General features: G+C 40.7%; 1 protein-coding gene across 3 annotated transcripts in view; it reads left to right on the forward strand.

Annotated features, from left to right (window-relative positions):
• The window catches only part of si:cabz01090165.1 (uncharacterized protein LOC100333421 homolog), a 398,220-nt gene that overhangs the window by 324,067 nt on the left and 59,512 nt on the right, over positions 1-14,641 (forward strand). For all 3 annotated transcript variants that reach the window (XM_037776323.1, XM_037776324.1, XM_037776325.1), the window contains exon 6: positions 13,427-13,715. In XM_037776323.1, coding sequence (XP_037632251.1) covers positions 13,440-13,715 — 276 coding nt within the window. In that variant the 5' untranslated portion in view covers positions 13,427-13,439. The remainder of the gene's footprint in view (positions 1-13,426; positions 13,716-14,641) is intronic.

Genomic DNA, 14,641 nt, shown 5'->3' on the forward strand with positions numbered 1-14,641 from the left:
ATTAATCGTGTACCGTTGAGTCCCAGCAGAATGCCGGTTTCATAAATAAGCTGCTGCATTGTCAGAAAGCTGAAGAAATCCAGGCTTTGTGGGTAAAAGACAAGAGAGAAGAGGCGTGTGACAACACATGTTTTTTAATATCTAATAATGGTTCCCACACCACTCTGGAATGATTTAACTGATTAGAAATGACTGGTAGGATTTGGATGGTGATGGTGTTTACGAGTCATCGCGTTCTTCGCTTAATGTCCTGGCACCAAATTAAATATTCAATAATTGAAGCAGCAACAAATTTAGGGAAACAATAATAAACATAACCAGCAGCGATGACTGAGAATGTGACAGATGAAATGTGTGAGATGCTCCCGTTGGTTTAAATGGCAGCGAGTGATATTGATTACAGCTCGGAGCTGGCAGCTTTACCCAGTGTGGCTTGTAATGAGTGGAACGGTGATGACTGCAGAAATGAAATGACATTTAAATACAAATGACAATTTTCATGACATACAGTAAAATGTAAAATCCATTAACATGTCATCGGTATCAATGACAGTGATTGATGTTAATTGAAATGGCAATTTTTTCTCCTGCCTGCTTCTCTTTGCATTCACACACACTCAAAGATAGATACACAAATCAAACCACGTTGTGCAGAATTAATGGGTTTCTCCTTCTGGAAGCTGTAAACTTCACCAACATATTCCTGGTGTGAGCGCCCCCTGTCATCACCATCCATACTGCAGCATCATATTTCAGTGAGATCTCCATCATTAGACATTAAACTGTATCTATAACCACTGCATTAATGCAAGAACATTGTTACAGTTCAGAAGCTCCAAAACATCTTTATGTGTCAGCCCGACGTAGTTTTAACCTCTTCGGCCCTATAGGGTGCTGGAAGGTGTGGTTCACCTAGACAGACATACCCAAAATAAATGAATATCTACACAACTACCAGGTCTATCTGCATGATCAGGGTCTCTATGGATAGGTAAGACCTCAGAGAATTTATCCCCAGCGTCAGTAACATTGTGACTGTTACTCTGCCTGAGTAAACTGTGATGAACCAAAGGAAACATTTATATCCTCGCCTAAAATGTTTCTAGAGTATACAGTGGATAACACCATTATAGACATGATGCCATGCAAAGAGATGCTACTGAATTAATTCAGCAACTCCTCGACTACAACTGTGCCAAAGCAGATATAAATAACACAAAACACATAGATTCTACAAAGGTTTTAGTGAGGATAGGACCAGGAGGACTCTCCATTTGGTCCACTTGGATACCCAAAGTGTGCCAAATGGGTTTTCTACCTTGAAAGGGAATCTGGCTCTAAAATACTACTGATATCCACTACAGGAGGCTATGTGCACACAATGGAGCCTTTGGCCATGACATTTACCCTGTGCATCATCACATTCTACCATTGTGCATCATCACATTCTACCATTGTGCATCATCACATTCTACCATTGTGCATCATCACATTCTAGCATTGTGCACGGAAAAAATACAATTTCTTGTGCGTTGATTTTGTAACTCAAATATTGAAATCATTGCCAAACAATGAAATTTGTTTGGACAAAATCCACTTTCGGTGTTGTTTAAGTCGCGTTAAGGCCTCGTCTTTTAGAAACTATTCAGAAAAAAAGACCACCACAGCATTTTATGAAGCTGTGGATGTTTCTAAAGATTATCTCTCCAGATGTTCCTGGGGTGTGAGGTATGTTAAGAGTGTTTTTTACATCCCTTGATCGGCTCAGAAGTCCATCCTGGCAATGGTAAATATTAAACATGTTCAATATCTACGATGGGATCTTCTGTTGTGTGAAGGGAACCCCGAGGACAATAGAGCCAATAGAGAACCAAGCTGACTGAAGAAGGAAGGACACGTCCGTCATGGTGGCTAATGCATGAGCGAATGCTAAACGTGAAGCATAAAGTAGTAGTAAGATGGAGCTCAGAAATGGAGGAGCAACTTGTTGATTGGTGTTTATTTAATGTGTCTCCATGACTTCATCCATCCATCCTTCCTCAATTTTTAATATGAAGTAAAAACTAACATCGCTAATTCTTCCTGCCCGTCGTCGACCATGTTTGTTTACACTAAAGTCACATTTGATCACAAGATATTTGAATGAATTATCAATATCATAACATATCATGTGTGGGCTCGCTCATATTTAGTGTGTGCCAGCCTTAAGTGGATTTGTTGCCTAATCCTAAGGAAGTGTTTTTGTTTCATTCCCAACATTAATCATGTGTTCAAGACGCAGGCAAAGTGACGCCGAGGGGTCTGATAAAGCGTCGGCGTGTGACCAGTTGGGATGAGAACGTGTTGAATATTCACAATCACAACTTCGGATCATACAATCAGGGCACATGATGAGTTTAAGGCTGCAGGCTGGAACTGAGGAGACTCTTTCGTGCTTCTCCGAGTGCTTTCTAGTTCCCCGTGGAGACGACTGCTTTGCTGGACTTTAGCTTCAAATAAATCACTCGTTCTTTCAATCTATTATTAAACCCCAGCGTGTTCCTGTGGAGCTGCTCGGTGGCTGACAGCAGAAGATGTGGCTGCTCTCTGCTATGTGGAAAAGCAGCACACTAACTCAGTCAGCAACCCTCAGAAAAAACATTTCATTTCAATTTCATCTTTTAGTGTGTGCTATTATTTATGTTCCACCTGAAACTAATAATACTCATCTGTTTACTGCAGTATTTCTCAAACTGTGGGGCGCGCCCAGAGGCATGGCAGGTGGGGCGTGCGTGACCGGGGGGGAAATGTGATGCGCAATTAATGTCTTGACGTTGGAACAGTAAACATACGGTCTCTTTATACATGCATGGCCACGGTGTTCATTCAGACAGGTAGTCTGTCGCCCTGGAGGAATATCTCTTCCTCCAAAGGGCTTTACGGCAAAATTCAAGCTTCAGGTTATGATTTTATAATCAATTATAATTAATATGATGTTCTAAATGTCTTCATCTCTCTTATGGTTTATTATTGTAGCTTTTTATGTACTTTTAATAACTGTTGTCGTCTGTTGTATTTTTGGTCATTATTTGGCATTATAATACTTTAATTTTCTTTATTCATAAGGACACTGCACATTCATCAAGCTTTCTATAAATGTGTCAGTGTTAGCCAGCCTGGTTACTTCTTTTATGGATACAATATGTTCCGAATCTAATTTTATTTCTTACATTATATTAATCCTGATTGCTTATTTTATTCTTGTTTTATGATATTTTTTATTTTTTTTTGCAGTTGCCTTGTTTTGAAGCACTTTGTAATCAACATGAATCAACTTGAAACAGCAGCTTTAAAACTTAATACAGAAGAGGCTGCTGTTAAATTGCTCTTTATGGCCTTTTATCCAGATCCATAGTACAGATAATTAATAGGTTAGTATTGAGAAATATCACCTGTCTTCGATGTCCTTGTGGGTTACATCCATTTAATTAATTTCCTTATTTGCTTTAGGCTACTAATTATATACTAAATATGTTTATTTATTTATTTATTCATTGAGTTATTTATTTATTTATTTATTTATTCATAATTTTGCTTACTTGTTTTTTGCTACAAAAGCTCCACCTGCTGGCAGCATGGTGTTTTAATTTAATCAATAATTATTAATTAATATGCATTCCCAAATAATTAGGTAACAGTGGTGGATGAAGTACCTGGAAGCCACATTTGAATAAAAGTACGGATATCTAACCATAAAATGACTTCAGTAGAAGTTAAAGTCACCTATTAGTATATCACTTGAGTAAAAGTCTTAAAGTATCTGGTATTTACTGTATCAAAAGTACGTTTTTGATATTAAATGTACTTAAGTATTGAAAGTAAAAGTACAAGTAACGAAAATGCTTCAGGGAAATGTATCGGAGTAAAAGTATATATTTTATTTAGGAAATGTATCCGAATAAAAGTATATTCTATTTTATGAAATGTATCGCAGTAAAAGTGAAAGTTGAAAGAAATATAAAAACTCAAGTAAAGCACAGATACTCCCAAAAAATACTTACTGTAACTAAGTAGGCTATAAATACTTTGAAGAAGTATGATTACTTTGTTATATTGCACCACTGTCAGGTAATGAAAGGGGAGGGCACAAGTTTGAATACCTGTTGCACTGCTGCAGTTTGATTGGTTCTTTGCTACTGGTGACGTCTTTGTCAGCCGTTAGTAGCATTAGATAGTGAGGTCTAGTTTTGCTTCCTGGTGTGTGTTATTCGGAGCGGATGGTACCTGGTAGAGAACTCGCTTTCAGGATCTTTCAGCATCTTTCTGAGAGGATTACCAAACATGACCGCAGCAGGACAACATGGCTCCACAAACTGACAGCGCATATAAACGAGGGACTGAGCAGTTTAGCAGCGGGTCGAGGCCAACAGCTATGTGCACACTATCACCTGTAGAATGACGCATCATGTCAAATTGTGTGTTTTTGCATCCGTGCAAAGTAGTCGTCGCCCCACCGTTAACCCGTATTGTGCAGATTATGGACATCAGGGAGCCTCATTAAGCAGATTATAACCACATACATTCAGCATCCTCTGTCTGCACACATCTCAGCATGTCATTGGTATGAATGGTAACACACACAGTGTGTATTAATATGAATGAATGCTACTCAGACTTCCTCCGCAGTAGCTGGCCCTGTCTGTGTGCATGTCAGCTATTATTGATTTTAATCCCATTTGAAATGCATCATTCAAGCAGCAAACTGACTGTGAGACGGTTTCATGGCTCCTGCTGTGAGAGAGAGGGGTCATGATCAGTCTGTGAAATAATATGTCTGACATATGGAGCTTCAGCATTTCATTGTGAAAACACATTCTTTGTTCTAATTAAGTCTCACTGAGATCAGAAAGTATAATTTTCAGAACTAAAGAAGACCAAGGGGGACACTACCAAACATTAACATAATGTAGCATGAGAGGACATGACATGAATAAAGCATCCACACAGTTTATTATGAGCTCCGGTGATGACATGTTATATCCAGGGCTGTCAATCCATTCAAATATTTAATCACATTTTTTTTTTATCTGTTCAAAATGTACCTTAAAGGGAGATTTGTCAAGTATTTAATACTCTTATCAACATGCGAGTGGACAAATATGCTGCTTTATGTAAATATAGGCGATATATATGCATATATTTATTATTGAAAATCAATTAACAACACAAAACAATGACAGATATTGTCCAGAAACCCTCACAGGTACTGCATTTAGCATAAAACAATATGCTCAAATCATAACATGGCAAACTGCAGCCCAACATTATTTAATAATTCAACTGTGCAATACTATTAATACTGCATTTATATTTCACATGTCAAGAAATACTCATATATAATTTGTATTTATAATATTCCTGCATTTATATTAGGGCTGTCAATCGACATGAATGCATCTAATAGTGTGAGAAGATTTAAGAACAAAGTGACAAGATAAAGCAGTTCGTATTGCACAATAAAAAAAGCACAAATGTTGTTCTATATCTAATTCTGATAAGTTATTTAAAGACAGTATTACACTTTCATTCGTCATCTTATTGCATGGAATAACATCTCCTTCCTTTATGAGCTGTGCAACACAATTTAAAAAATAAAAAAATATAATAATCCTGTCACTAATGTTTGATGGATTAGTTGCACGATGATGAGTATTTAAAAATGTTGTGAAATATCTGTCCGTCAGCGTTAACGTTAAGAGGATCTTCCTTTTATTAAGAGAAAGAGAGAGAAGGTTATCCATGTGAGATGAGCTCTGTTGGGCTGACTGTTGGTTGACGCTTCTTCACTTTATCATTTGAATTCAGCTGAGATTAATTCAACCAAGTTAGTATTACCTCTGAGAGATGCAGTTGGGATGCAACATTTAGCATTAAATGCTTTCATTATTTGTTTTTAAGGGATTTGGCTGATGTTATTTAATCTTTTATCATTAAGAATTTCACTGAGAAGACAACAATGAATATATCCTAGTAACAAGTTTAGTGTGTGTACCAAAGCATGATCTTCAGCTGTTACCGTAGAGCTCCGTTTGTTTTCCAGAAACGAACCAAAAAGCCAATCTGTTGCATTTGAGGGCTGCCCCCTCTTAGTCCATTAGTAAACTAATCGGTAGTTTTGGTTTTAATCGACTACGATTTCTACACACATAGTCAGCGGTCACGTCTATAGCCGTTCAAGAGGTAACGTATACCTATCGTTGAATGCACCTGATTGGTCCCTGGTTTTCAAACAGGAAACGGCATGGCGGCCTGCTCATAAACTTTCTGTTCCTCCGTCTAAACGATCCACCAAAAAACTACTTATGAAAACATTTTGAGGGAGAAATACAGTAGGCGATGCCACTGCTGAATCCCGTTTCATTTTAGAACCAGATCGCCTAGTTTGACAGCTCGGCCCACGCTTCGCCGCGCTGGCTCATTTGCATAAAGGACCGTTCCCGCCTCTTCATTTTAAAAGATCAACGGCCAATGAGGAAACTCCAATACTTGGTTCGACCAATCATGTTACTTCATCACTCAGTCACTCACTGACAGACTTGCGTCTGGCCCTCTGTGGTCCAGCCAAAAGAAACGCTGCCGGTGTGTAAAGGAAGTACATTACTGAGCATGCTCAGTGACGTCTAAGCTACTCAGGTCATGGAGTTGTTTGAGAATGAACTGTAAGACAATATGAAGATTTCATCATCTCAAATTAGGCTGCATTATAAGACGACCCCGTGTCCTACAAATATGTTTGTATACAACTAATTGCTATCTGGATTATGTTCAGTAACAACATCTTTGCACGGCTCTGGTCTGGATTTAGACACCAGTCCAGGGCTCACATCCTGAGTGGTTCGATTTAGGCTACAAGAGCACGTCTGTTAAGGTTTGGGAAGAACACGCTTTCAGTTAAATACTAATAAAATAAACACGTCAAGCTTTCATTAAAGTTTGTGTGGATAAAGCGTAGGGGTGGCATTAGGCTTCTCACAAAATGTACATGCGGTTGCAAATTAGTTGTATATGAACATATTATCTAGTAGACATTGTAGTTATACAGCAACGTGGAGTTTTATTCTGGAGACTGTGACATGTGTTAGGCTGCAGCAGCATGTGGTGTAGAGCGTATAGCAGGGAGGACTGTTTAATAATATGGAATGGAATAATCCAATAATAATAAGAAGAAGAAATGAGTTCAGAATGTTTACAGTGTGATAAATATGAAGAGCTCGCTTTAGCACCGCGGCCTCGCTTTTCTCCCAGCCTTGAGGAAGAGTGTGTGAGTTTGTGTGCACATGCGTGTTTGCGTGTGTTTTGTGTGTGTGTGTGTGTGTACGTTTCTAAAGATGAAGCACAACATCCCCACCATCTGGATGGAAAATGCAACTTCTTTAACATAAGTTGTCTTCTTTCCTCTCCTCCTCTTCCTCTGTAAAAAACTCTTTCCATCTCCTCTTTCCTCCATCTGCCTCTCTGCCCTGTTTCCTCTTTTCTTCATTTCCTTCACCTTCACTTCTTCTCCTCTTCCTAGATGTGATCCTTATGGCAAGCCGTTTATTTAATAACTAGACAGGATATTCATTATTAGGAATCTAATAATTCTGTCATTTTGACTAGTCAAAACCCTAATTTTAGATATCCATAATTACATTTTGACTAGTACGATTCAAACTACTTTTGCCTTTCATGTGTACGGGGTTTCTAATTACGGATATCTACAATTCACATTGCGGAAAAACATACTTTGTCGCTGCGCTGCAGCCGTGTGGGTTTATAAAGTGTGTCTGGAGACAATAAGTCTACAATAGGCTATAAATGTCTATCTCAACTCTCTAGTGAACGAAGCTCTCGTTGGTCACAGATTCCTCGATGATGAGCTCTTTCTGTTTCATGTCATTGTCTAACTATCTGATCCACAGCGGTCCCTGACCCACTCGTCTCACAGCCGGCTGCACGTAGAGACTGAGGTCACGTGTCCAGCTCAGAGGACTAAAGGCTGGTTGTGGTTAAAATGAGGTTGTATAGCTCGTTGTCTACCTCACTACGGTTAGAAAGAGACGTCGTTAGGTTTTATGAGTTATTGATCCGGGAAGTTTGAATCTGTGAATATCTTTCACACTTTACAGAACTATCCGAGTTACCAAAAGCTTCTGCTGACACTGCTCAGATTCTTTGTTGGGCCGATATCCAATGGGAAGCCTTGATGAGCAACGTCATGACAACAACTCTGACTAGTCAAAATGAGGTTAGAGATATCTGGAACTGTTATTTAGGATAGTCAGAACTGAATTACAGATATCTCTAGCTGTCGTTTTGACTAGTCACAATGTACGTTGAGGATATCTCTACTGTTAATTCCGGATAGTCAAGCTTAGCTATTAAATAAAACGTCTTGCCACAGACCCTCCTCTTCTCTTCCTCTGCTGATATGACTTCCTCTCTCCTGCCCGGCTCCTTGTTGATGTTGTTTATCTCCGACTATAAGCTGACATGTCAGCTGAAATAATTAGGCACCTCAGCTCTGTGTGATTGTGTTTCTGCTCTTCAGCGCCGAGTCTCTTGGTGCTGTTTGGTGTATGACTGAGTGTGAGTGTGTGTGTGTGTGTGTGTGTGTGTGTGTCCCTGTTAATAAGACGTGTTGTCTCTGTCTAGAAGCAGTAAACATCCTCTCGTTGGTTGACCTTCTCACCCTGCTGGTGTAGCTCAACTTGTTCCACCGTCGGCGCCTCATGAATTTAAAGTTGTTTTATTACTACTCAGCTTTAAAGCTGCAAAATGTCAGTTTAAGAGTTTCTGCGAGTTGACATACTGCACAGCCACAACCTGAGCATCCACGCTTGTCTCTACTTCTGTTAGCATTGGCTTCTGGCACAGGAAGATGACGTCACCATTCTGCAATCCCATCTAGTGATTGTTGTTTTAGTGGTGGCGATGAAGGTCAGTCTGCTCCTGTGTTCCAGACTGAAATACTCCAACAACTGTAAGATGGATTGCCATGAAATGTTGTACAGACGTGCATGTTCCCCTCAGGATGAATCCCACTGACTTTGGTGATTCTCTGACTTGTGACACCAGCAGGTCATTTTTCACTTATCTGTCTTTAATTTAGCATGCTATGCTTTAGAGTGAAATGGATTGCCATTAGGGTTGCACCATATACATATTGTTTCAGCATTGACATTGTGATGTGCTAATGTGAGATAGGAGTGGGCGATATGACCTAAAATGTATATCGCGGTATTCCTTTTGTTTTTTTTGCGGTATTATATCACAGAATTATGAGAAACGACCACATTGAGGGAAAAAACATCTGAGATTTCCAGAAAAAAGTCGGAATATTACGAGAATAAAGTCATAACTTTCCGTAAACAAAAGTCGGAATATTACGAGAATAAAGTCATAACTTTCCGTAAAAAAAAGTCGGAATATTACGAGAATAAAGTCATAACTTTACGAGAAAAAAAGAAAATACCACGTGAAATTACTACTATATATAATATTATATATTATGACTTTACTCTCTAAATCTCAGATTTATTTTTTTCCTCAGTGTGGTCCTAATACTCCGTCGTACCGTCGTACCATAGACCTACAACAATGATAAATAAAAATGAAAATGTAAACAATTATTCATTTCCATTTTTAAAAATCCACAGCGAGCCACTGGAGAGGAGCTAAAGAGCTGCCGGTTGCTGACCGCTGTCTTAAAATAATAATAATAATATCTGAGAGGACTTCTTGTGCCATGTGGGGGCCGCAGCTTCTCCAGCGTCTTGCCCAGTGTGAGCTGTGATAGGCTCCGCCCCCCCGCCACCCTGCAAAGACAACTGGGTAATATTAATGTCGGTGATGGATGAATTCCACATGAGTTTCATAGAAGTAAGAATGAACATGCTGATAGGCTCATTAGCGCCTCTTTATGTTTGGAAGTCGGTGTTATTGTACGCCGGCCCACGAGGCCTGAAACTCAATCAGCATGTAAATGAATGTGTCAGCGTACAGTCACATGTTTCATTATCATCTCATTTAGGAAACCAGGATGTGTCACTCAACACGCTCTCTCCGCTTTACAGACAACCCACATGGATGTCATTTCATCATATATATATATATACAGTATGTGCATATATACATGTATTATTAAACATGATGTGTTTAAAGATGAAGGGACGGAGAGAGGGAGATATCAGAGACAGGAACGTGGGGGAGAGATGGAGGTTATTTGTAGAGACGGAGGAATAATTGATCTTATAGCGACAGAGATGGAGGAACAGATACAGAGGGATGGATAGAAGCAGTGGTTCAAAAAAATGATGAAGAGGATGGGTGGAGAGAAGAATGGAGGGATGTTGTTGGAAAAGAGAGAGATATGACAGGAAACAGCTGAACAGAGTGAGAGAGCAGACGGAGGGATGACGGGAGGATGCAGGTGGAGAACAGGAGCGATGTAATTGAAATGAGAAGCGCTTTATGTCGAGGAGAGAGTGATGAAAGGACGGAGGAGAGGGCGACGGAGAGAGAGAGAGGAGAGCTGCTTCACATTTTTCTCACGTTGAGCTGACCCGACTAAACAAATTAAATGTGTTCTCAGAGCAGCAGCGTTCCTCAGAGACGCAGCGTTCCTCAGAGACGCAGCGTTCCTCAGAGACGCAGCGTCACATCGCACCTACATATACTGCAAAACAATCTAAAGGATAATCTCATAACGGCATTGATACATCGACAGTGAGTCTCTGGTGGAGATGATTGATCACCTTTCTGAAGCTCGTAACATCCGTTTGACAGATACGCTTCCACTTAAACAACTGTCAGGATCCAAATCAGCTCTTAGAGATGCTCAGATCACACACATCTCTAACTGTATGAAGGTCCAATTGGTGTGAACTTATTAACTATATCCACAGTGATCAACACAAAAGTTCAGGTATCGGAATCGGTATTGGGAATACAGCATTAATAATTCTGTTTAATCACCTGAAAATAAGAGTTGTCGTGTTTTCGTTACCTTAAAATGAGTTAATATCTACACGAGTCCTCTACACAGAGCCGGCCGCCATGTTCCTACAGTAGCCCAGAATGGACAAACCAAACACTGGCTCTAGAGATTTCACATTTTTGCGTTGGGCACCACAGTTCTGTACACACTTGGCACATGAGAGAAGTTTCACGTGTTTGCAATCTGCAACCTCATCACTAGATGCTGCCAAATCCTACACACTGCTCCTTTAAATGAATACTTCACCCGTAAAATGACCATTAGAAAAACATTACTCACCCAGTGTTCCCTTGAATTCTTGAAGAGAACTTTATTTTTCTCTCATGCCTCCGGGATGAATGAAGAATACAAAACTGAGAAAAGTCTTGATGAATCGAATACAAACTCTCACACAACTGATGCAGTATAATCCAAGTCTCTTTTATCCAGTCACTACTTCCCGAACACATGCAACTTCACTAAAACCTTACAAACACTTCAGCCTAAAAGTCAGTCAGAAGTGTTTTCAATAGTAAGGTTTTAGTGGGCGCCGACTCCACCTCCCGCTGGAGCTCCGACTTCAGGTGGAAGGCAGCAGCGAAGCTGGATCAAGGTCTGTCCGCGGTGGGCTCGTCGCTGTCGAAGCCCAGCTGGAGTCTGAGCTTGAGGAGTTTCTGGAGTCTGAGCTGGAGGAGGTTCTGGAGTCTGAGCTGGAGGAGCTTCTGGAGTCTGAGCTGGAGGAGCTTCTGGAGTCTGAGCTTGAGGAGTTTCTGGAGTCTGAGCTGGAGGAGCTTCTGGTGAACCTGAGTTGTGATTTTGCTCGGGTTCCGATCCCGGTGTCACCGACGATGAGCATTAAGAATAACTATCTAGAAATAGCCGATCTTCTCTCTGATGGTCTTCTTGACTTCTGTAGGTCGTATAGAGGCATCGGTATTACATTGAGACTGTTTCATAGTCAGTTAAAAGTTCCTCACAGTAACTTTAAGTAAGGTTTTGAATGCAGGACTTGTAGTTGTGTGTACTTGTAGTGGAGTATTGTCACAGTGTGGTATTAGTCATTTTACTGCAGTAAAGGATCTGAATACTTCTTCCACCACTGCACTAAAGTCTGTTTTGCTGAGTGGTGGATGTGGAACTCAGTGATCTCCAATAAAACTTTTTTTATTCACCTTCAGCCCGACTGAACTCCAAATCTTCTCATTCAAGTGACAAATTAGTGAATTCCAGTTGACGTCGCCTGCGAGTCCTCCGTGCTCACATTCGCCGTCCTGTGCTCACTCTTCAATTACCCATTGACATTTTGAGTGTAGTCTCAGTTGGGTTTTTGAATCCTCCCGATCATTTCCACTGAATTTATCTCATTCCATTACTTCCTCACATTTAGCCCGTATCCTGCACTCTACCCCCGTTATGAGGACATGTGCACACACACTTCCTCTTCTGTATTCTGCTCTGCAGTCAAGGCGCAGTGTGAATATTTCAGCAGCGTAAATAAAAGAGCGCGTCTCTTTCCACTGTTATTCGCAATCGACCTTCCTCCAGTCGCTCAGCATCTAACTCAAGGGAACTTTTTGGTGAGTGTGTACATGTGGGAGTTTGCACACATGCATGCATGAATGAATGTGTGTGTGTGTGTGTGCATGCCTTCCCATATGTCACTCCCGCTTGTGTGTTCTCTCCTCGTGTGAATTTATTCAGAGCTCCACCGAGCTGAATGGAGAGAAATCAATATCAATGTAAATGTATTCCTTTATCGCCTCGGCTGGAAAAGTTCAGCCTCATTTTTATGCACAAAAAACATCTATGAAATTTATGAAGTGAGGCAGATAATCATGCAGAGGGTAATTTGTGTTCTTTAATGTTCTCCTAATGTTGTAATCATGAGAGTGCACTGAGCTTAATTGATCTTATAAGTGATGTTTACTTTCACTTTCCCAGGACAACTTACTCAGCAGAAAAGCCAAGCACAGGCTGCACCAACAGACTCTTTAACTCCCCTCCTCCCTCTCTCTGCCTCCCCTCTTTATCCATCCTCCTCTCTCTCATCAAGCACTTTTTTTCTGGGTATTCTGGGCTCCTCTTGTCTGTAAAGTCTAGGAAACCATTAAAGGGAGGATTTCTATAATGTTCTAAGCTGCAAAAAAAAGTTATTGAAAGCATAGAAAATGTCCTGTTATACGCAGTAACTTCACATTCTCTGCAGCTGTTATCTCACATGCTGCTTCACTGTGCAGAATAATCATCATTTATAGAGTCATACAGCAGCGTTAGTGGGGGAAAGATGACTATCTTTGCCGAACAATAAGATCTTAAAATCAAGAAACGGCGATTTGGGCGAAGCATTTTGTGTCCTGCAGGATTTTTAACATCCAGTTTGAGCGCTACACGAACTGACGTCTGCTGTCGCGTCTCTTTTATGTGTTGCAGCGGGAGCGTAGCCATGGATGTCGTCTCCTCGCCGGTCTGCCCTCTCCTCCTCCTTCTCCTCCTCTTCGTCCTCCTGTCCTCCCTCCCCTCCTGCTCCTCCACCACCTCCATGCTGTGTCCGAAGCGGTGCACCTGCCAGAACTTGCTGCCGTCCTACACCGTGCTGTGCGCCAAGACGGGCCTCCTCTTCGTCCCGCCCAACATCGACCGGCAGACGGCCGAGCTCCGGCTGATGGACAACTTCATCACGACGCTGAGGCACCGCGACTTCGCCAACATGTCCAGCCTGGTCAGAGCTCACTTTTCTAAACGCCTTTTACATTCCTGTTTATTTTGATTTGCACAATCACTAATTTCTGCTAAGCAGTTTGATTCGGATATGGTCAAACTGTTTTGTTTCTGTGGTTGCCAGGAGGCTACCGCATCAACAAGCACTTTATAAAGTCTGCTTTTAAGTGACATAATGTATAAGTGAAAGCTAAACGATGTGACTGATGTTCTTAACGGTGATTATGCGTAGAAAGCGAAGAAAGCATCTTTTATTTGCCTTTACCTTGACATTCACCTGTTATTATATTTTCCCTGTGCAGATATTGTAAAAACAAAAAACTTAAATTTAAAAGAGTATTTTCGGCCTCAATAGTTTGTGGTCAGGTGGCCTCTTTTTTGGATTCATATAATTTACAAGCAAGTAATTTATTCCACCCAATGTCAAAACATCACAACCTTTCCTTTAACTTCTGGACTCAAAAATGTGTTGCATCCTAAAATGATTGACGAGCCTTTGCCAAACAGTGTTCACCGGTCAACATCTGCAGTTCTACTCGTCATCGGGGGCTGAGAACTGCAGCTATTGTGATGCTAAAGTTCTGTTTTGTCTCTAAGACGTGTCTTCACAGAACCTTAAACATATCTATTTCCTTTAGTTCTCTTGCAGTAAATATGTTTTCTTCACCTGCACTAAATTAAAACCCTCATGTGTAAGCAGAAGCTATCAGAAGGCATTCTGGGATATGTAGGACGTCACTATTTGAAGCGTAAGTGCACGAGGAAGGCTGAGCGAAGTGGGTACTCCAGAAGAGTAAATTGCATCACTTGACTTCAGAATAACTTGAGGAACGAGCCGAGCTCCACAGACGATGATGAGTGATGAGTGTGATAATATCCGAGGAAGATTTTTTCAAGCATTCAGCCGTCTGATTAAAAAAAACCTGC

The sequence above is a fragment of the Sebastes umbrosus genome, chromosome 7, assembly GCF_015220745.1.
Source record: "Sebastes umbrosus isolate fSebUmb1 chromosome 7, fSebUmb1.pri, whole genome shotgun sequence".
NCBI classification, from domain to species: Eukaryota; Metazoa; Chordata; class Actinopteri; order Perciformes; family Sebastidae; genus Sebastes; species Sebastes umbrosus.